Genomic DNA, 22,967 nt, shown 5'->3' with positions numbered 1-22,967 from the left:
GACTGGCCAGAACCAAATCAGGTGGGTTTATATCATGAAAAATCTGAGGGCAATTTGGGAAAGCATGAAAGTACTTCATTTCTAATTCGCTTATCCTTTTTCTTTCCATTATTCAAGCAGTAAAGTCTTTCAAATTTAGGAAGCTTTAGAAGCTGCCGGTCACTCCCTAAAAGTTTACAAATATTCTCTACCTGCATAAAAAGACTGCACTCATTGCTTTAGGAGAATAGCAGCCACTGAAAGTAGGCTCCTATGAGTGCTCTGTCTGTGCTCAGGCTGTGCTCTGTCATCTGCAGCAGAAAATGCTTTAGCACCAGTGCCTCCTGTAAGCTAATCATTAAATACAAGACTGGGCACATAGTTTGCCTGGACACAGACAGACATCTCTCTGTCCATCCACCCACCACCTAGTGTGCAGGAATGATGAAACGTCCTCTCCCTATACACTGGGATAAGGGAGGGAAAAGCCCTTTGGAAGCTGGAATCATGCAGGTGACAGCCAACTCTTTCCTGACTTTCAAAAGCTCTCCCGGCTGGAGGGGAAAGTGAAGATTCCTCTTTACCCCAGCAAGGAGACATAAGGGTTCTCCTAGGCCACCACTCACCTGCATCATAGTGGGCTGGAAGAAGCATGGACTTACGTAGGGAGAGACACATAGAGGAAGGGGGAGTTAAAGCATTTTCTCCCCACGGCTTCCCCCACCAATCATGACCAATATTCTGGTTTTCCTGCTGCAGGTAATGTGCAAGGCCTCTGTGTAAGCTAGTTGATAGCTGATCTGCTCCATAGTGGAACAGAGTGGGTAGGGCCCACTCCAAAGGATTCTTCAGAGAGCTTCTCAGGGCTCCATGTGGCCATGGGTTATCCACATCAGGTTAAATGCCTGCAGAGAACTCAGTAAATCCTCAGATATGTCCTTTCTGTCTGCCTGGGGTTATACAGCAGTTTTTAAAATATACCTGCCAAATGCACTGTATTCAGTTTGTTGTGTCAATTTGTAGAGTCCTGCATATTATTGCACAACCCATGAAATGGGGAAGCTAAGACTGTTTCCAGAGTCCTTGTGATATCCGCACGAGCAGCCAGGAGAATTACACACTACTGATAGTGTATTAGATGCCTGTTTGTGGGTTATGAAGGCAAATGCTCCATGAACACTTGCATGAGAAAAAGAAATGTGTCTCTCACAGTGAAGCCTATTTTTTCCTTCAACAGAGAGAATCTTGCCAGTGATATGTACCTTATATCTCAGATGGACAGTGATCAGTATGTGCCAATAATGACAGTAGCTAACCTTGATCATGTCAAGAAGCTGAGTACCGATATGGATTTGATTGTTGAAGTGCTGCGATGTAAGTACTTGTTAAGGCATAAATAGTGTTGACTTGTGAACAGATTATGAAGTTTTGTTCTAAAAAGGGACTTAGTACTACATAGAGTTCTTAAGAGTTGGTGTTTCCTCTGAAAGCAAATTAAGGCAACTTAATTTAAAACCAACCCATTTTAGCAATCTCCAGATTTCTGGGTGAGCACACCCATCAGTTAATCAAAATTATGAAAGGACCCCCACACCTCCAGAATTCTTAGAATATTCTAAACAAGATGAATAGCAAAAATGAGGCTCTCTATGCTGCTGGAGTTGTATATATGTTCAATAGGAAACTTGCTTTGCTTTAGCCACTACAAATTCCTTCAGATGGAAACTCTGAGACTCTTTCAAAAGATCTGTAGTAGGTCTGGGACATCTGTCATTATTGTTTCTGAAGTTTTCCCATTATAGGAGAAGTCTACTTTTTAAAAAATAGTAGCTGTCAGAATGAGGCAGCCTGAGATAGCATATACAGCCTTTTTCTTTTCAAAGTAGAAAAGAGTTCCTTGCAAGTGTCATCTGACCCAGTGAGGCAGTTTGTCCAGCAAAGACAGCAGCTTTGGCAAAATGTGGTTTGTTAACTGTGGGTTGTAGGTTGTGAAGTGGGGGGTAGCATGCTGGCCCCCAGCTGATCAACCACTCCAAATACGTGTATCAGCTCAGGAAACAAGGCGTTAAAATATGGGTTGTTCTTCCACTGATGGGTGAGAGCTAGCACACTCACTTGCTTTTGCCACGCCTACTTGTTTGCATCTTCCCAGATGTATCTTTAAATATGTGTAGTTATGATGTGCTAAGTGTGCTAACAGGGTGCTGCAAGTACAGCCAACATACTCAGTCGCCATTGGCAGCCAAGCAGGTTACCTGTATTAAGAGCTAAAACAATCACTTCCAAAATCAAGTAGGTGGCATGACTTGGAAACTTCATGTGTATCTTCCACATTTAAACACCTACCGAAAGATCTTTCTGTTAATTATATGTTAAGAGTGGCAACTGTAAAACCAAGTTCTTCTCTATCCTTTGAGGTCCTAAATCAACAGTATTGTATATTTTCTCAGCATTGCCTTTAGTCCAAGTGGATGAGAAAGGTGAAAAAGTCAGGCCAAACCAGAATCGCTGCATTGTAATTTTACGTGAAGTACCTGAATCTACTCCAGTTGAAGTAAGTATCACATACTGAAGGAAGTGCTTTTGGTAGAAGCCAGGGTATATGTAGAACAAACAGCTTGCGTGCTAAAATCAGTTTGCGTGTGCATGTATGTGAACATGCACTGAATAAAAGGATCCAACTTGGAATCTTGTTCCAAGATTCTGGTCATAGAAATCATGATTAAATTACCTGTTCTTCAAACTAAGTCTCTGTGTATTGTAAGCTTAGTAGACTAAGTAAATCACAGGGTTGCATCAAAAACTTGCATGAGTGGAAATTCACTTGCTCAACTAATGTGTTATTCCCTGGTGCCCCTGCCAAAGGCTCTTCAGAATGTGGGGCACCCTCCTGAACAACAAGGACTATGTGATAGGAGGCTTTAGCAGGGGAGAGAACCTCCAGAAGCCAGACAATGCTGGCTTGCACACATGAGGTTTTTTTATCACTAAATGAGGTTGTAGAAGTGGCCTTGCCTTTGCGTTTCCTTTAGATCCAATCCAAAGTCCTTGCAAGTTTATTTAAACTTCTGTATAAAATCTTAAGGAGGTAAACCATGCACAAGCAACTACATACTTAGAATTTTAGGGGAGCAATCGCTGTTTCATGGTCTTTGTTGAGATTAAGCATAGCTACTGATAGTGTGAAATTTAAATAATTTTGCTGCCAGTTCTGACAAGGCTTGTAGTCTGTTCAATTCTAAATCAGCCTTTGGTCACACTTTTCCTTCAATTCTTTTCTTAGGAGGTTGAAGCACTCTTCAAAGGAGATAACCTGCCTAAGTTCATCAACTGTGAGTTTGCCTATAATGACAACTGGTTTATTACATTTGAGTCTGAAGCAGATGCGCAACAGGTAAATGTGCCCTCCCTCCCTCCCTCCATTGTGTCAATGCCCTGTTTCAGAAGATTGTTTCAGGTTAATCATAGCTGTGAGGATGTAACACAAAGAAGTGCTGATTCATAATATACAGTTGATAAAAAGGTATCTAATACTGAGTTGCAAGAGGGGATCATTGTGGAGAATTCCAGTTCTCTTAGTTTAGAGCAAGATACATGCCATTTCCTGTATGCTTTCCATTACTGAGTCTGGAAGACGTGAGAATACAACTCAAACATCTAAATCCTTCTGAAATCATTTTAAAAACTGACTCCTGTGAATTTCAATAGGGCTTGTGTATGTCTTAACTTGTCTAACTTAAGGGCTGTTTCAGAACTTCAACTAGAGTGGAGTTTATGGAACAAGTCCTACCCATGCAAATTCACCTTGTCTGCTCCACCTGTTTTTGATATTTCATATGGTGGTTGCAAACTGCATTACACAGAGTAAAAATTTATCTTTTTGCAAGCTTTGAAAACATAACTGTAGTACATCATAAGTCTGAATCAGACTTGAGTACCCTGTGCGAATAGGGAAAAGTTGACATTGTTGCTGGTCACTTTGCATCTTTTCAAACAACCATTTTTGTTACTCTTAAAGGCTTACAAATACCTTAGAGAAGAAGTGAAAATCTTCCAAGGAAAACCAATTAAGGTAATTGTTCTGTGGTTGCGGTTGTTCTAGCGTTAGCTGAAGTGCTTTCGAGCAGAGTCTTCTAAGAGCATAATCTTCTGTCTTCTAGGCAAGAATAAAAGCAAAGGCTATAGCTATAAATACATTTTTGCCAAAGAATGGATACAGACCTCTGGATATGAACATCTACACACAGCAGCGTTATACTACATCATTTTACTTACCTCCAGTATACAGTCCCCAACAGCAGTTTCCACTATACAGTTTAATTGCCCCACAGACTTGGTCAACCACACACAGCTATCTTGATCCATCACTGGTAAGCATTTGTTAATCAGATGTTCAGGTTATTGCTTGGTCTTGAATATCACTAGCCATCTCAGATTAAATATATAGTTCCATACCCAATATTGCACTGCTGATACATGTACATTGCACCTTGTTGCTTATATTTGTATACTTCCGCAGCTTGCATTCAGAATAGCTAAATTCTGGAAACAGTTCTCTTGAGTCATCTGAATACTGTTAAATTCTTTTAAACTAAATTGGGAGTTGATAGGAGCTAAAGTGTAAGTGTGATGCTCAGGTCAGGGACGAAAAGTGAAGGAGAAAAAACTGGCATTTAACAGAGACTTGAAGCCATGCAGCACATTTGAAGGGACTGTGTGGCTATTGAACATTCCAAGTCTGTAGTTGTGTAATCTGCAGTGTTTGTCTTCTTTAGGTAACACCATTTCCAAATACTGGATTTATCAACGGCTTTACGTCTCCTACTTTCAAGCCTACTGCTTCCCCACTGACTTCACTTAGACAGTATACTCCTAGAAACAGGCAAGTTCTAGAGATAAATGTTCAACTTTTGACTCTAAATTATATCTGTTAAGGGAATAGTTCAAATAGCTTTTGGAGAACTATGCATCACATTACAGATGTTCACTTCACTTGGATACTTCGGCCTATCTTCACTTTACAACAGTATAAAAACAATTGATTTTGATGTAACTGATTTAATTACAGCCTGAGGTTATGTTCAAGTTACAGTAGCAGTTGGATTTAAAATAATCAGTGGACTGATACAAAAGTGAGTGGTCTATATGACCTCCCAAAATGGAAATCTATGTACTGCTAGCAGAAATAACCATTTGTACAAGGACCGTGGGCATTTTGTCTTCAGAAACTGCTTTGGTCACAGTTCTCAATTTGATGAGGCAGGCTTTCCCTCAAGATGCATAGTCAGTTCATGTAGGTGGCACATGCAGATGGACTAGAAAAGGAGAGCCACAAAGTGTGATGTGTTTATAGGACAGAAAAAGCAGACATGATGTTGAGGTTTCAAGTTGACTGATGTCACCAAAGGTAATGCAAATAAAATTGCTCCTCTTTCTTTCTTTCCCTCAACTGTGAATAAGGAATCAAGCACTGCTGACAGGCTCAGGTGCTCCTTCCCCAGAGCAAATTCAGCCCTTCCACTTTATGGGTAGCCAAGCAAAACATTGACCGCTGTGATGGTTGATGCCAAAATCTTTGTAAATATAGTTAAAATGGGAGGAGCAGCATTCACATGACTGACCCTTTTGCATCTGCACAGGCTCCAGGCCTTAATATTTCTGCAAAGACTCTTTACAGATGGAGGAATATTTCTGTTGTGGAGTTAGCGGATAGTTTTTGGTCCATAGAATCTGGAGGTGTCCATTGAAGCCAAATGAGGGGAGGACCAAGACAGACCAAAGGAAGTAAAATTTCATGTGTTGCCTCATTAAAATGGGATTCACTGTCAAAAGATTGTATGATGGCCCTTGATTTTTGACTACTTTAAAAGTGAATTAAAGACATTCATGGGAAAAGAAGCTATCAGTGGCTTCTGGTTGTGAGGGCTCTATATTGTCTCCAGCAATAGAGGCTGCATGTCCCTGAATATTGGCTTCTTAGGAACTGCTTAGGAGAGATGGCTGTTGCCCTTCCTAAAGGCATCTATAGAATTAGGGTTAGAGTTAGATGAAGAGGAGGAGGACCAAATACACAATGGATTGATTCCCTAAAGGATGCCTCAGCCTTGCATTTACAAGAGTTGAGCTGGGCTGTCAAGGTCAGGACATTGTGGAGGGCTTTCATTCATATGGTCACCATAAATTGGAGATGATGACACATAACAAGAACATAGACATCTGGTTAGCCACTCTAGTACGCAGGATGCTGGATTAGGTTGTCCTTCAGTCTGGTCCTGTAGGTCTTGCCTTATGATCAAAATTAACCAGACAGAACACCTTGTTGTTTTGACTTGGGGAAGGCAGTGTCTTTAGAAAGCTGTTGAGCTTGTTCTTTGCATGGTTTTAAGACATTTCTAAAGATTTTCTGTGGTCATTAAGGTACATTTTGTTTTTTTCCTTCAGAAATCCTAGCAAATCACATCTGCGGCATACGATACCCAGCGTAGACAGAGGAACTGGACTTTTAGAGAGCCCTACAATATTCAATTTCTCCACTGACCGTTTAATCAATGGCGTCAGGAGCCCACAAGCAAGGCCGCCAGGGCAAAACAGAGCACGGATGCAAAATGCTGCAACTTACACCAAGCGAGAAGTAGGCAGTGGACGAGTAGAACCAACAGCTTCAGACTCTTCCCCAAGTTTAGGCAGAGGAAGGTGAGTATTTCAAGGGATGTGCACAGTGATGGTGGTCGGGATGCAGTACAAAGGTAGGTTGCCACGTTTCCACAGGGCAGGAACAAAGGGGTGTAACAGATGAAGAAAAGGAAGATAAGGCCCCAAGGTGAAGTGGAGGGAGGAGGAATAGTTTGGGGAAAAGGCAAAGGAAAATAAAAGTCATGCTAGGGAAAGTTCTACTGATGAAGGGCCACCACAGAAAATGGGCATGCACAGAAAGAACTGCAGGAATCAAGTATTAACAACAAATGAACTAAAGAATGGGAAGATTTCTGATGCCTACATAATCATCACAATAAATCATGGTTCTGAGATAATGAGTTTAGTTGCAGGATTTTTTTTTCAAAAGAACGTTAGCGTGGAAACTAGTCTAAGTGAAAAAGTTTTGAAGTAAAATTATTTTTAAAATCTAAGCTGATTACAAACGCCTTTTCTGAAGTTGAAGCTTTAAAAGGTAGTCCTTAGTAACACTCGGACTTGGTTTGCACATAACCGCAACCCATGAGTTGTCATGTACGAGCAGAAAAGACTGCCTGTGTGGCTTTCTGCGCACATTCTTACTTTTCTCAACAACCTACAGTCAGTTTGTTCATAAGTTGTTGTGTACGGCGTGTGAACTTGGACCGCTGGGCTGTTTAGGGGCTAAACAATTCTGCAGTTAACCCCCAGTTTGTTGTTGAACTAACAGCTAAGCTGTTAAGCCTCTAAGTAAACCAGTGGTTTGGGTTTGTACATCATGCTTACAAATTAATCAATTGTATGTTGTTGTTTGAAAGCAGAAGTGGCTGGCATGTTGTAGGCAGCATGTTCACTCTCACACGCTCATCCCCAGCAGCCCATGCTTTCATTCATGGACTGCTGTTTCATGAGAACTGCTCCTATATGTTGCTAATTAAGAGTGTATATAATCATTCCAAAACAAAGTTCATGAGAGCAGCTATTTACATAATTATGGTGGTTGGGTTAGGGAGGCAAAATTAGAGGGGAAAGAGGAAGCTAAATAGAATTGGGTTGTAGCTTAACACCTTCCTGAATACTGAGAGTCCATACTGAGTAACTCTGCAGAAAATTGGGTGACAATGGATATGATATGACTCCCAGTGTCTTGGTGATGGGCTGACCCTAGGGAGATCAGTTGGTTTCACATAGACAAAAGCATTTACCTCTAATGCTGCATTCCTTTTTTTTCTTCCTTTCTTTGTAATGGTATTCTACTGCTTATTTAAAATAGCAATCTTTATTTACTTCCATGTCCCCTGTGTCAGCTTTATAGGAGCTACGTTGGTATTTTGCTTTCATCAATAACCTATGTTTAATGTTCTGGGTGAGAAGGGTAGTGAATATGTTACCCTTCATATGTTTTGGACTAAAACTCCCATAAGCCCCAGCCAATGGTCAGTGATTGTGGGAGTTCTATTCCACACCACTGTAGGCAACCTCTATTATTTTGAATCCATATCACCTTAGGTATTGATAAATCCATCTTTCCACATTGATCTATAGATTTTTTAAAATCTTTATGGCAGTTAATAATTTAATATCTAATTTCAGACGTATTGTCACTCAAAAGGCACATTCTTAAACTTTCTAAAATTTACATTTTGAAATGTGGCTTGGTACATTTTTTGAGCCAGTCGTTATCACAAAATTGGGTGAAATGTGAAATCTGAAGGAAAACCTAACACATTCTGCCCCACATATTAGCCTGTGAAGGGGCAATCACATCGTTGTATTGAAATTTGTGAAGCTTGAACTCTTTACATTAATGCTGAAGCAAGTAATCTTGCTTCTTGCGTTTAGCAAGAAAGCTTTTCAACTTTTAGCCTATTCACCAGGAGAAGAACCCACATGAAGTTAGAGTAAATATACAAAGTGACTAAATTTTATCTTTTCAAGAACACATAATACTTGGGTGTGGGGGTCAGATGAGATTGTATGGGCTGCTTCAATGGCCAAGAATTTATGAGTTGCTTTGATGGCCAAGATTTAAAACTTGGGAGAGGGAATTAGGAAGGGAGGAACTGGAGGGTACAAAAACCTTATTAATATTCTGCCAAACATTCCTTTTGGTTTCTAAGCCCCCAGCAGAACTTTCTCTGCCACAATAATGGGGCTGGAAATGTATAAGGGGGATGCTCTTTCAGAAGCCAGATAACTGCCAGAAACCGATTTCTGTGCTGCTTGGGTTTTCTGAATAGGCATGGCTTTGTGTGTCCTCCTTATACAATAGCCTTCAGTGCAGTGGACCTTGCGCTTTGTTTGCACTGACATGCAGCTGTTTCTGAGTTTCACTCTGGTTTGGTTCCAATACTCCTGACACTATTTTAAAGTGTTACAACAGCTGCTTTAATCCATCAAATACTTTTTGCACAAGCACCACTGAACTTCATCATTCTTGCCAACTCCTGCATTGATTGTATTCTAGTGACAACAATAGGTTGATAGGTTGCACAAACCAGTCTTCACAAACTGTTGTAAAGTTGCTGCCCTGTTCCCTGGCATTATTGTGCTACTCCTAGTCTTTACTTGGCATTGCATAATCTAATCTACAAAAGCAAGCCACATTAATACCATTTGGAACTTGAATGAGATACATCAACTTCCAAAATAGTTGGTAGCCATCAATAAGGAAGAATATTTGTAAGCTGCTCAGCAAACTCATAACCCAAATTCCTGCTGAATTTCTGTCCTGCCAGACAAACATGCTGTCTCATTTCTAGACCTTAAGAAAGATATGTATTTTTGTAATAATAGAGGCAGACTTCACTCTCTTCAATGCAATTTGGAAGCCTTGCCCCCCCGCCGCCCTTGGGCTTTCATGTTTTCTGCAGTCCTAGCTTGATATTATAACAAGCTGTCATTAAACAAATATGTGCCCATGTAGGAATCCTTTTAAAATGATCTTACTAGGTAGTCTTAAGAACACATTCATTATTTTCTTACAAACAAGTACACCATAATGCATCATTTCAAGTACTGTATAAAAGAAGGGTGAGTTTCTGATAATGATTTTCTCTCTGCAGAAAAAACTCATATGGCTATCGAAAGAAGAGAGAAGACAAGTTCACAGTGAGTCTGCGATATTTAGTCTGTTCATGCATGACAGAGGAGTTGTTGATGAATCTAGAGATAAAGCATCGCATGAAATGATTGATATTAAATAATCACTAAATAAAAAATAACTATTCTAAATAGCTGTTAATTGTAATGAGATGATCAAATCTGCCATGGGATTGGAAGTTACTGAAAATGGAAAACACTTTTCTTTCCACTGATCATATAGATTACCCATGCTGAAGTTTTAGAGCTTTTTTTTTCCTTCCCATCTCCAGCTGGAAAATAAATGCTTTATGAAAAAGACAATTCACCACAACAAAATGGATCATAGTCAGCCTGCTGCTTTGTGATTTTAATTTCATGTGAATATCTCTTGATACCCATTTCCAAATCATCACTTTTTAGTTAAATGCACGGTGTCTTGTTTTGTCTCTTCTTCCACCTGTTACTTCCATACCAAGCCATCCTGTTCCCACCCTGCCCAATGCTGCCTTTCTCTCCTTTTGAGGTAGCTTCTTATACAATGGAAAGGGTGTCTTGTATCTTTAAGACCCTGGTCCTTCCTTTCAGTTCCTTCCCAAATGACTGCATGCAGTTACATATGCTGACATGCTTTCTTCAGAATTTTGTCCACATACATAGTAAAACGGGTTCTTCTATTAACTGACTTAAGGGCTGGTGTAATTTGAGACTGGAGTAAACCATGATTAAGTGAGTCTCCTTCATGCTTGGAAACAGATTTGCTTGTGCAGAATGGGTGCTATCCTTGAATAAAACAATCAGATCACAGCCAAAGAATCTGCATGAGCTACTTAGCATAGTCAAATGTAGAACTCATTTCCTGGAGAGGTTAGATTGGCTCCCTCATTATTGGTCTTTAGTAAAAACAATACTGTTCCACCAAGCCTGTAGATATTAAGGCTGGCCTGCCATTTTAGAAGATACCCTGTTTTATTACGTATTTACATATCAGTTTTCTTTGCAATTGTATCATGTTTATGATTTTATTGTCAATTGGCTCCAGCACTTACTAAGTAGATGGGTGATTAGAATTTTTTTAAAATATTACATACCTTGCCTATAACAACTGCTGGCTCGTAAGAATTGCACATACAGCACACTGGATTTTGTAGGCCCTCTTAGAAGCATCTGACCTTTTGGTCAAGCCTCCAGTTGTGGCATTTTCTTACGCTATGCTTTCCCTCATGCAGAGAGGGCAAACGCAGTCTCCACCCCCTCCAAAGCCTCCGTCTCCAAGTTTTGAACTGGGGTTGTCCAGTTTTCCTCCATTGCCAGGAGCTGCTGGCAATCTAAAGACTGAAGACTTGTTTGAAACCCGCTTGTCAAATGTGGCAGTAGGAACATCAAAGGAAAAGGTAAGGGTGCATAAAAAGCCAGAAAGAAGGGGAGAATCTAAGATGAGATTTTCCCCTTAGATGTCCAGAATTGTCAACAGCAATGGAGCTTGAGAAGAGGCTCAAGGCTAACATGCTTGGATGAGTTTGCATTTATATTTTGATTTCAGCAAACTGATTAGACAGACTGATGTCTTCCTGTATAACTGATGCAGAGTGCTTCACATTGGTAACTAGATAGCCTTGCAATAGGACAGATCTGTCTTAAATATGTGGGAAGAAAACCTAAGGGGAAAGGATGCTGACAAGTACTTAATATCCAGAGGTGTCAAGATGTACTTACCAGTGTTCATTTTATTTTATTTTTTTTATTAAAACATTTCTATCCCGCCCCTTGCCGAGGCCTCGGGGCAGCTTACAACATCATGTTCATGTGTTAGTTATACCCAACTGGAAGGTGCCTGACTAGAAGAAAAGTCCTTCTAGCCTTGTACTTTCAAAGCTGACAAGTGGCTTTCCACATACTTAGTCAGAGACCTTCTTTGTTCGAGTCAGGCTTCTGATTTTTAAATCTTCTAAATGCAGATGCCAGCAAACAAACTTGAGACCCTTTTAGATGTGGTACAAGTGGGAGTTCCATCCCCACCTGTTGTGTCCTCTGAAAAGCAGTCTTAATGGTCAGAGAGCCTCAGAGCAGAATGCAATGTGGCACAAAGTCTGTGCCTGTTAGAAGCAGACAAAACAAATCCCTTGTGGAAATGTATTCCATTCATACAAATGCTACTTCATACACACCCAAACAATTCCTGACTTGATGCAGCCTGCAGTATTCTATTCTGTTTGTCTTTAACGTTAACCATTCTAATCATTTATTTGGCAGTGAGTCAGATTGTCTTATTTGGGCTTAGGAAGTAGGTTTCCTGGGGTCTGCTTTAACTCCCATGCAGATTGCCTTAGTTGTTTGAGCAGTCTAGAGCTACTGCTGTGTCCATACTTTGTCAAAGGATATGTACCCTGTGCTTATGGCATATTGGGTTTGGTTTCCTTGGTCTTTGAAGGGCTGGTGCCCTGTTGGGACTTTTCTTCCAACAGCTTCCATAAAGGTATTGAATGAGTTCAAGTATGCTATTTATACAGTATGATCTTGAGTCAAAGTGCATTTGAAATGACCCAGACTTCATTTCCGGCAGAACGTCAGTGTGGGTGCAAGCACGAACACGATTCCATCAGGAATTCCCCGAGAGCCTTTGTTGCCTGTTTCTTCTGCTCTACCAGGGACACTCGAAAGGGCTCCTTCCCCATCCCAGCCTCCTGAGTAAGGATGTAATTATGCATGGCTTTAACTATACCATTCAACTATATTGAATCAGTGAAACTGTATGATGAACCTGTAAGCACTCTTGGAATTAACGCTCCATGCATAACAGTGAGCAGTTGCTTAGAATTTTATTTTGAACTGTGCAAACCTATGCAGTGCATATGCGTGCATTCTGTGTGGGGTAAGAGCAATCACATGCGCACTTCCCAACCAGAGTAGAGGGCTGCTGCTTTCTGCAGTCAGCTTGGGTGTGCTGAATGCAAAGTTCAGGGGTTTCCATTATGTTAACACATTCCTTTGTATCAATTGCAGCGACCCCAAAGTTATGGAGAAGCAGCAGAGAGAGACACAAAATATTGAAAGACTTTCTTCTGTACTCACTACCGCTTGTAAATCAGTGCAAGTCAATGGGGCTGCTGTGGCAGTAAGTGCATTTTGTCTTTTATAAAGGGGTCTCTGTTTGCTTAATGTTTGGTGTGAGCTATTTACTACCAAAAAAAAAAAAAAAAACTCCTCCAAAGAAAAAATAGGGTGAGTTATGGACTACTTTCATTAGTAAGTGTGGGGTGGGATGCAATAAGGAACAGGGGAGCTTAATATCCGTTTTTCCTTTGAGTTGTTCAATACACCTGACTTTTGTTTTTCCAATTAAAACACTGAACACTGTTTTGTCAGTATAGGTTGATGATTCTTACGGGCAACAAGTGGTCCAAACTCTGTAGAACATCTGAAATAACTCATATGCACTTAACAGCTGCCATGCTTTTTAGTTAGCTCCATGTTCACACATCACTCAAAGGCAATTTCTTCTGGTTGAGAAAATGGTAGAACAGGTAGCTAACTAACATCATGGGTACAAGTTTATTGCACATTGGGCCTTACTCACCCGTTTTGCTTTAAAATACTTATTCCGTCTTTCTGTCCTGTAAATTGGAACCCCACAGTAGCTGACAAGCAATAGTTTAACATCATAGTGATAAAGTCAAACTAAGCAAATCAAAATCCATCCCAAACAATAGTAGACTAGAACCAAGATAGGATGAGATTCGTTTTACTTATTAGGCCAAAAGCCAAGAGAATCAAAGTATTTACCCCTAGATACTGGAAGATCCAATTCCAAAAGTTGTATGGTAGGAATCAAGGATCTACATTGCCAGTTTCATATGCCTGCTGAGAGCTGTGCTTTATCAACTCTCTCCCCCAGGTGCCTGCTCAAATGCCCTGCTGTTTTCTTGAGCCATTGTCCAAAGGCTTTACCTGCAGCTCCAGTATTGTTGTTGTTGTTAGTCGCGAAGTCGTGTCCGACCCATCACAACCCCACGGACAACATTCCTCCAGGCCTTCCTGTCCTCCACCATCTCCCGGAGTCCACTTAAGCTCACACCAACTGCTTCAGTGACTCCATCCAGCCACCTCATCCTCTGCCGTCCCCTTCTTCTTTTGCCATCTATTGTTCGCAGCATTAGGCTCTTCTCCAGGGAGTCCTTCCTTCTCATTAGGTGGCCAAAGTATTTGAGTTCCATCTTCAGCATCTGGCCTTCTAAAGAGCAGTCAGGGTTGATCTCCTCTAGGACTGACCAGTTTGATCACCTTGCGGTCCAAGGGACTTGCAGGAGTCTCCTCCAGCACCACAGTTCAAAGGCCCCAATTCCTTGGCGCTCAGCCTTCCTTATGGTCCAGCTTTCACAGCCATACATTGCAACTGGGAAAACCATAGCCTTGACTATACGCACTTTTGTTGGCAGGGTGATGTCTCTGCTTTTTAGTATGCTGTCTAGATTTGCCATAGCTTTCCTGCCCAGGAGCAAGCGTCTTTTAATTTCTTGCCTGCAGTCCCTGTCTGCGGTGATCTTGGAGCCCAGGAAAATAAAATCTGTCACTACCTCCATTTCTTTCCCATCTATTTGCCAGGAAGTGAGAGTATCGGATGCCAGTATTATTATAGACTAAGAAATGTTACGTTCTGAGTTTGTAATGCGAAATCAGATGCCTTGCATTGACATTGATGTTTTCATTCTTTAGTGGCGCACATAGTTTTCTAAGCTATTCAACAGCAGCTCTCCTTATTGGAAAATTTAAAAAGAAGCATTTACTTCATTCATGAGTTTTCACTAACGGTTATCTTTGTCAGGGGTGCCTTTTGACAGTCTAGGGTACTCAAACAGTTAACTTTTGATTAGTATAAACGTTGCTATTTTTAATGCACCAAGGAAAATCACTATTCTGTGTTACAGTGTTGTCCTTTTCTTGTGCTTTTGAACACACAGGAATTGCGAAAGCCTAGTTATGCAGAGATCTGCCAGAGGACAACTAAGGACCCCCCTCCACTGCAGCCCCCTAAAGAACAGAAGCCAAACACTGTCAGCTGTGGGAAAGATGAGAAAAAGCCCACGGAAACACTAGAGAGAAGCAAAGAGCCCCCTCTTGTGAAATCGAATCCGGGGCAGCCCAAAGACCAGAGGAGACAGTCGGGACGCAGGTCACCACCTCCAGCCGCTGGGAAACGTCTATCTAAAGAACAGAGCAGCCCTCCCAAATCTCCTCAGTGAAAGTGCTTGGGAAGGAGGTTCAGAAAGTTCTCATTATGAAGTAAACCCATGTTGCCACTCAGAGTACAAAGAATGAGTTGCTGGTTAGGAGCTTGCAGTGGATATTAAGTTTATGAAATGCCTGCAAGTTTTTTGTTTGTTTGATTCTTTGTAAAATAGATTTCTTGCTCCCTCACCAAATTTCTCTTGAGCAAACAGTCTACTCTGTCAGGATTTAATTAATCTAAACCTTTCATTTAGGTTGGTGCTTAACTGGAGGTGATGCCTAAAATCCTTTTTTTCCCTAGATGGAAGATGCATTTATCTGAAAAATCATTTTTTATGAAATCTCCATGTGGCTGTGTGAATATAAGCTCTATCTAATGAGTTTTTTCCCTAATCTACTAAGCAGAATTGGGCTGCTGTAGTTTTTAAATAACTGGTCTGTAAGTACATATCTTGAAAAAAATTCCAGAAGACTAATAATAGCAGCTAATACTTGGAGTGCAAAGAAAGGTGTTTTATAAGACAGTAAGACAAGTTTGACTTTTTTTTTCTTTTTAAATTCTGGCTGCTGTAACACGTCAGCAAATGGATTATACTTTTTAAGTTGAAAGTTATGTTGAATTCTAATGTTTTAAAATTCAGCTGTTTTTGTTCTTGGCCAAATGTGAATTCATAAAGATCACCAGTGAAGCTGCTCTAAAATAATCATTTTGATGGTCTGCAAGCAAGTAACCAGCTTCTCAATCCAAAATAAAGTGGTTCCTTGAATTTCAGGAAAAGAAAAAGAAAAAAAAAAAGCACATTGTGAATAAAAAAAAATTAAATAAGCCCTTGTAAATGGCAGGAGCCAAGTAAAGGCTGTTTTTCACAAGATAGCACAATAGCACTCTTGTGATAAGGATCTCAATTTTTTTCCTCAGCCAGAAAATATTGCGTTTGAGTCACCACTGTCCTTTCTGATTTACCCCTGTGCTCTGTGTAGGTTTTTAAAACTATGCTCAAAGTGCTCTTTGAAAGAGTTCATATCTTAATCAGCTAAGTGCTGACACCTTTCTGTACCTACAAACATTGGCATATGGATTTAATTTTTTTCAGTCTGTGAGATAATGGCGTTTGTGTGTGCGAGTGTGTGTGTGCGTGCGCGCGCCTGTATGGTGAAGGAAGAGATCCCTGTTTCTGTCTGGGGTGAGGTTTGTCACACTTATCTACTTTAAAAGTGACATGCTTTCTGAAGGACAAGGATGCACTAAATTAACAAGTTTCTAATAAAGTTGAATATAAATTATTTTTGTTTTAAAATGCCTAAAGTTTTTCTTTGAGTGTTTAAGCAGCAGATGATTCAGATAAAAATGTGTTCCTGCTGAATACAGTTTATTCCACACAAAAAGGTTTATTTAAACAACTGATTTTTTAAAGAATAATTTCCATCCAATATTTAAAGACTTGAATTTTATTTAAACTTGAAAATGACTTTGCCTTAACTTTTGTATAAGACAGATTAGAGTTACTGAAGTCTGACCCTCAAGGGTTAGTGTGGGTGGCATATACAGAATTACTCAGTTACAGTATGTATGTATTGTCACAGGTCTTACTGGGTAGACATACTGTAGTACAGGTAGTAGCGGCAGTTTTTGTAATATACCTTAAAAGATCTTAAGCAGTTGATCTTTTTCAAAATGTTGAAAAATCTGTAAATGGAAATAGTCAATACTGTATTAAATATGTGCACTTGGAAGTGTGTGCTTTTGCTTGTACAGGTGTAAATAATCAGAACATATAAAAAGGTACCATTAAAAAACTGATAAAAATTATTGATATATTATAAATGTTGCTGTTGAGCTGGATGTAGATAAACTTAATGTTGTGGTTTGAATATTACTTTAATTTGTTTCTTTTCCTTGTTTCTTTTACGTTATTCTGATGTGCTGAGCTGATTCTGCCTCTTTACTGCAAAAGGGAATTGGAGAAAGTCTGTCTTAAAAGCCCTGACATTTTAAAAATTTTCAGAAAGTGTGCATTTCAACCAGTATAGCACATGGTTGTGCAATGTAACTTTCAACTTTGTCTTACAAACCACAGGTTTTTTTTTTTTTTTATGAATTGGAAAGAAGTAACTTTGCCACAGAAAAGTAGCCCCAAAGTTTACTCAACCACTCTTCTTAGGCCAAAATATTAGCAAGTACACATGTTTAGTTGAAGTTTTCACATAGCTCTAAAACACATAGGGCAGTTGATTTCCTAACATAGGTTGCTGCTATTTTAATTGTCCTTTAATAACAACAAAACAACCAAACAAAAACCAGCCTGCTTTTTGCACTGCAGAATTTAAAATAAGCAGGCTGGGCTCTGTTACTTCCTGAAAAGCCACACGTGGAGAGGATGTGGGAGGGGACGGGGACTCATGTAACACAGATTAAACCACCAAATGTACTTTTGTTGGATTTTCATGTATATCATTTACTCAGTGAGCAGTGAAAATGGCAGCTGGACTGGAGTATGGCTTAAGCCAGCTATGAGATTTCTTTGTTTGCCTGTTGAAAGTATGAGCAAACGGCTGCAAACGGAGTAGGAAGCAGCCACAGCAAGTGTACAGCTAATTATCACAGCCAACTGATATGTTCACATTAAGATATGTAGGCCAGCAGGTGGGTTGTATTTTGCTGCTGCTTGTACTAGGTTAATATAATACTCTATAATACCCAAACCCAAGTAACAGTCTGTGTAAAAAATGTTAAACTTTAATGGGTTTCTTTAAATGAAAGTGTCATGCCAAATAACTTTAATTTCCCATTCGGACAGCATGGAGTTGCTGGAACAAAAGTTGTCCTAAAGACTGTTTATGTATAGCCATGCAAATCTTGCTTTTTTTTTTTCTTTTTTCAACTCCCCTCCCAAATCTGAGTTGCAGCTTTAAACTGCAGGAACCAATTGCAGTTTGGTTTTTAAAAAAAAAACTTGCAAGATTACTGTTCATACAGAAATATAATCCAGAAATATAATTCAGGTTCTTCTGAAGCTGACCAAGGGATGTATTTAAACCTTAATTTTACTTCTGAAGACTTGACCTGTGCAAGAATTTTGCATTAGGGTGTCCCATCTCTCTCCACCCCAATTTTACAACCTGACATGGGAAAAAAAAAACATCATGCTCTATGTATATTTTTGCCCTTAATCATTTTGCTGCCTCTCATCTAAAGATACGCCAATTACTGATGGGTGGGTTGTAGTGGATTATAAAACAGCAACTGACTGCAAGGGTTCACACTAATTTTTGTATCCCCTTCAGCTAGCTGCAGTTCTTATGTGATGTGTAATCTATTACATTGATAGCAGCAGACAATCAAAGACATCTGCAGGCTAACAGCTGCCAAGTCAACAAAACAAGGTATTATATGGAGGCCTTTTTTCTGAGGGTGGTTTTTTGTTTTGTTTTGTTTTCTTCTTCCATTTAAGACTGGAATCAAGCTTACATGTAAACTATTTGGTAATTTAAGTTTTCTTTTGTGTCATAAAATGTACAACTGTCTAAAAATGTAGGTTATGAAAAATAAAGATTTAGGCACTGTTGAATTTCTCTTTTTTTAAATTAAACTTCTTACAACAGTACTTTTCACTTCCTTTGTCTTTGCGGCCACTTGTGTGTAATCTTAATGCTTCAGAGGCAGATAGCAAAAGTGCCTTTGCTGTGGCTATACTGTTTTGAGAGCAGGCGATACAATTCAAGAGCAGTAAATGCGGCTCCATTTTTTCCAAGGAATCAGATGTTTGATTAGCAAATTGCTTTCTAATGGCTAAACTTTTCTTGGGAGGTCTACCTGTGAATTAGGCAGATTGTAAGGGTTTGTTTTAAATAAAATTATGGAAGTAGAAACCTTATGGCTGTGGGTATCCCCTGTAGTATGGACTTAAGCTTTATAGTCAGTTTTTCTCACATTCTGATTTCTATCCAGAAAGGCTTCTGTGAAAGCAAGCAGTATCCCATGTTATGGATGCCTCTGATGGCTTTCCTTGGCCTGATACTTTTCAGATTTTTAATTTTATTTCTGTACTGCCCAAATGCCAAGGTGTGCTCAGTGGTACAGTTCATAAAATACAGTATATAAGTTACAGTAAAAACAAAAAATTTCACTAGAGATTTGAAACCAGATTGTAATGGATAGACAGCTAAGGGGATTCCTAGGAGTAAACCTGTCAGAGCAACTGGCATAGTTGCTTCTGTGCCCCTCAGTGTGACTCCGGGCGTGCTCCATGCTCTGACTCCTGGGGAAGACTTCACCTGGTGCAGAAACTGTAACGGGTGCCTGGTGAGCCACCAGAGCAAGATGGTTCCATAATCGGGGACAGGACTCCAGCTCTGCAAGGCTGAATCCTAGGAATGCTGGAGTTCATGGGCACTGGGGCTGTGATGATGAAATGTAGTTACTTTAACATGGTAGCTGGCAGGGAAAGGGGAGGGAATCAACGGGTGGAATTACCACTGAAGCATAAGCCATACTTCAGTCATTAACATGCAGTGATTTCCTCATAGAGCCCCATCATACTGATACCATCCCAACTTAGGCAGCCATCTTTATAACCTTGTTTGCTTTCATAGTCAAGATAGTGTATGGATCTGCAAGACTAGGCAGCTGTGCGGGAGGCCACAATTCCAAGAGTCCGTTTCACATCTGGCGTGTTGGCCAGTGCTGCTATTGCTGCAAGCATTAAACCATTCCCATGCAGTAAGCCCACAATACAGGGACGCAAGGAGTGCACGCACAGGAAGAAATTAGCCTTTAGTGACTTGGCCATTTGCCTTTTTGGTCATGCATTTTGTTTGGTTTACATAATGGACATAAATGTGAGTGTAGTGTTACTTCAGAGCCATGCAGAGCAACTTTAGATCCCCACTATCTTCTCTTGGATGTACGATTTCTCCCCTCCCCATATGATGAATAATTATCCACTGGGGGTGACTTGAGAAATCACTGAGCAGCTCCATTTGCCAATTATGTCTTTTTACTGGTTTTTTCACTTTCACATGGTATCAATAAAATACATCTGTACTAAAAGAATGTTACTACTTTATGTGAATATAGCTTCTTTTAAAAAAAAAAAAAAGTGTTCTGAAAGTAACCTTCCCACATTCAGTATGAATGTGCTTTTTGGTCCTGTGGAGAGTTCTAAACAGACCTATTTTTAGCAATACTTAACACGATGGAAGGAAGGATTGTGCTTATTAAATCAATATCATACCACATCACACATAACATTATTTGAGCATATTTTGTATTTCAGTTGAGAGAGAAAAATAGACAAATGTTGCTTTAAGATGTGATTTTAAGGCTTGTGGCTTGCTTGAAGCGGAAGAGCAAAATTGACAGGAGAAGCAGAGTGATTTGATGGCACGCGTTCATGAGGCAAACTGAAGCCATGATCACAAGGTAGAGGGAACTGCTCTTCTTGTAGATAAAATGCTGTGTCTTTCTTTACCCTTTCTCATCCTGGCCGTACAGATAGTCACCAAGACAACCAAGCATGTTTGTGGAAATCGCAAGGTCGGGCCCAGCGTCAGCGGAGACATGTAAAAGCAGTTTGTTTACTTTTCCACTTCTCGGAGGGGCGAGTACAAAATTTCAGACTCACAAGCTTTAATCTGTTATTTTTCACAGGCATGTAGGGAAAGAAACCCAGTGTGCTTTTCATGTAAAACCATATTTTATTACTCTTTCCTGACCTTAAAAATCCATCTTGAAAATAGAGCCTCAAAAGAGAGAGCAAATCCTGCGTGTTCCCGTGCTTAACAGCTTCACCTTTGCCCATTCGCAACATGCTTCCTGAATGGCTCACACAAATCCTGAAAGTGCTTCACCACATTGTCAGAAGGTGTCTGCTCTGTCAATAATGCCACAATTATTCCCCACCTTATTCTGTCATCTTTGGAGGTGGGATGGGAGGTGTTTTAGTAGGCATTTCATATGCAAAGTAATCGCTTTTTTCAAAGATTTTTTTTAAAGAAAGGAATAAACCATCAGAAATCTAGAGTGTGTCAGGAAACAGTTTTTATGGTAATAGGTTTGGCACCAAAACAGTTCTTCCCAAGCTGCACCCCAAAAGTGATACCAGAACATCTATTGTGCACATTTAAATATCACAAATGGGCTTGCAAACAAATGTCTTCACAAATGTTAAACAAATGTAATAGTGCTTAGGGTGTCAGCCAACCATGATTTCTTCCAGGATCTTAAAACCCAATCTTACTCAACCTGGTGCATTGGATTATAAATCTGAGCATCACCAGTTAGCATGGTGTTGGACAATGGATGTTGTAGTCCCAATATATATGGAAGGTGCCATTGTTATTAGGTGGAAGGAGGTGTTTAAAAGGTCCATGTTGAACTAAATAACATGGCTTCCACAAAGATATGGCCTGCCTTAGGTTTGTTGAGTGCAGCTAGGGAAGGCATTGTTTCCTTGACCTTGCAAAAAGCTTTTGACAAAGCCCCTCACTAAAACAGTCATGGAGGTCCTGTTATATATTAGTAACTGATTAAGGAACAGAAAGCAGATGATAAGAATAAATAGTAAATTTTTCCAAATGGGGTCTCACAAGGTTCCATTGTGGAACCAATGCTTTTCAACTGATTCATAAATGATTTGTAATTAGGAGTGAAGTGGACAAGCCTGCTGACACCAAATTATTTCAGGTGGTTGAAACAAAAAGAGCCTGCAAGCGGTTTATACTGCGGATCGCCAAAGGATCTCTCCAAACTGGAGAATGGGCATCAAGTTTTCAAACAAGCAAGCCTAAGCAAGAATCAACTGATGCAGACGGGGGTGGGGGGGGAATCCCAGCTGGCAGTGGCTGACCAAGAAAGAGAAGCATGTGTAGAATTCTGGTTGCTGCACCTAAAAACAGTTACTGCAGAAGCTGGAGAAAGTGCAGAAAGGTGCAAGAAAAATGATCAGGGGGCTGAAGCAACTCTCCTTAGAGGAAAGCTGCAGCATCTAGGATTGGTCAGCATACAACAGAATTGAGTAAGGGAAGGCATGATAGAGGTCTACAAAAATATGTATGAAAAAGTTGAGCCCTCTTTAACATCTATCATTCCCTTCTGTTTTTAAAACCCCTTTGGTGTCTCGCTCCAGAAGGTGGGGCACTGTGAAATCATGCTCATCTGCATTCTTCCCATTCTTCAACCAATTGAACCTTCCACTGGTGCTGGCACCTAGTGATCAGTGCCACCTCTCCAGGTAGAGGGACAACTATGTCCAACAAAATACTATAGGCTCTCTGAGCAATTTACAATAAAATGCATTAAACTATAATAATTGGCCCTGCCCCCACCAAATGGCCTTATGGCAAACCTGTGCTGAATGAGCACTAGATGGGTGGTGCCAAAAGGCATTGCCCAAGGATGCCGGCCTACATGCCACCCATTAAAGAAGAATGGCCAATGGAGAAAGCCCTGCTCCCAACTGGAAGGTTGACTCACCTTGGCTCTCTCACAATCTCCTCCTCTATTCCCCATTCCCCTGCTGTGATACATGTCCACCTCCAGCTCCACCTTCTCCCCATTGACTGGCAGATGTGGGCTCCCACCAGACCAAACTTTCAACCTCCTCCTCCTCACCATCTCCTCATTCCCATGGGAATCTGTCCACAGGTGGGTCACTGACATTCCTCACCTGTCTCTGCCCTTCCTGTCACTCCAACAACAGAATCTGCTGCCTGTGTTGCCTCCCAGCAATGAGGAGGGGCTTCTACATCTGACAGATTACTCAGCTCTTGGTGCCCACCCTGAACCCGCCTCCCATTCTCCCATTGGCAGATCGGAGCTCTCATCATCACCACCCCCACCCAGATGGGGCAGCAGTGCTTGAACTGCAGACATTCCATGACCTCAGATTGTCATTGACTGACATTCCAAAACTGCTTCACCTTCACTGTCTGCACTCCAATTCCCATCAAATCTTATCAACCAGCTGTGGCTCTTCTAGCCTCTTTTCCCTGTGTGTACACACAACAGC

The 22,967-nt window shown here is 40.5% G+C and overlaps 1 protein-coding gene across 3 annotated transcripts in view; it reads left to right on the top strand.

The window, feature by feature from the left end:
- The window catches only part of LARP4B (La ribonucleoprotein 4B), a 64,391-nt gene extending 45,864 nt beyond the window's left edge, over positions 1-18,527 (top strand). For 2 of the 3 annotated variants that reach the window (XM_044424784.1, XM_044424785.1), the window contains exons 6-17: positions 1,217-1,353; positions 2,430-2,533; positions 3,263-3,373; positions 3,998-4,051; positions 4,140-4,349; positions 4,755-4,861; positions 6,421-6,672; positions 9,717-9,762; positions 10,962-11,126; positions 12,296-12,420; positions 12,736-12,847; positions 14,691-18,527. In XM_044424784.1, coding sequence (XP_044280719.1) covers positions 1,217-1,353; positions 2,430-2,533; positions 3,263-3,373; positions 3,998-4,051; positions 4,140-4,349; positions 4,755-4,861; positions 6,421-6,672; positions 9,717-9,762; positions 10,962-11,126; positions 12,296-12,420; positions 12,736-12,847; positions 14,691-14,972 — 1,705 coding nt within the window. In that variant the 3' untranslated portion in view covers positions 14,973-18,527. Of the gene's footprint in view, positions 1-1,216; positions 1,354-2,429; positions 2,534-3,262; positions 3,374-3,997; positions 4,052-4,139; positions 4,350-4,754; positions 4,862-6,420; positions 6,673-9,716; positions 9,763-10,961; positions 11,127-12,295; positions 12,429-12,735; positions 12,848-14,690 lie in introns of those variants that run through there. The other variant, XM_044424786.1, reaches the window with a different exon arrangement.
- Positions 18,528-22,967: the final 4,440 nt, after the last annotated feature.

This window comes from Varanus komodoensis, unplaced genomic scaffold, assembly GCF_004798865.1.
Source record: "Varanus komodoensis strain SLA01 unplaced genomic scaffold, ASM479886v1 scaffold15, whole genome shotgun sequence".
Taxonomy (NCBI): domain Eukaryota; kingdom Metazoa; phylum Chordata; class Lepidosauria; order Squamata; family Varanidae; genus Varanus; species Varanus komodoensis.
Note: the sequence above shows the minus strand (reverse complement) of the source record. Positions and strands in the feature narration are given on the sequence as shown.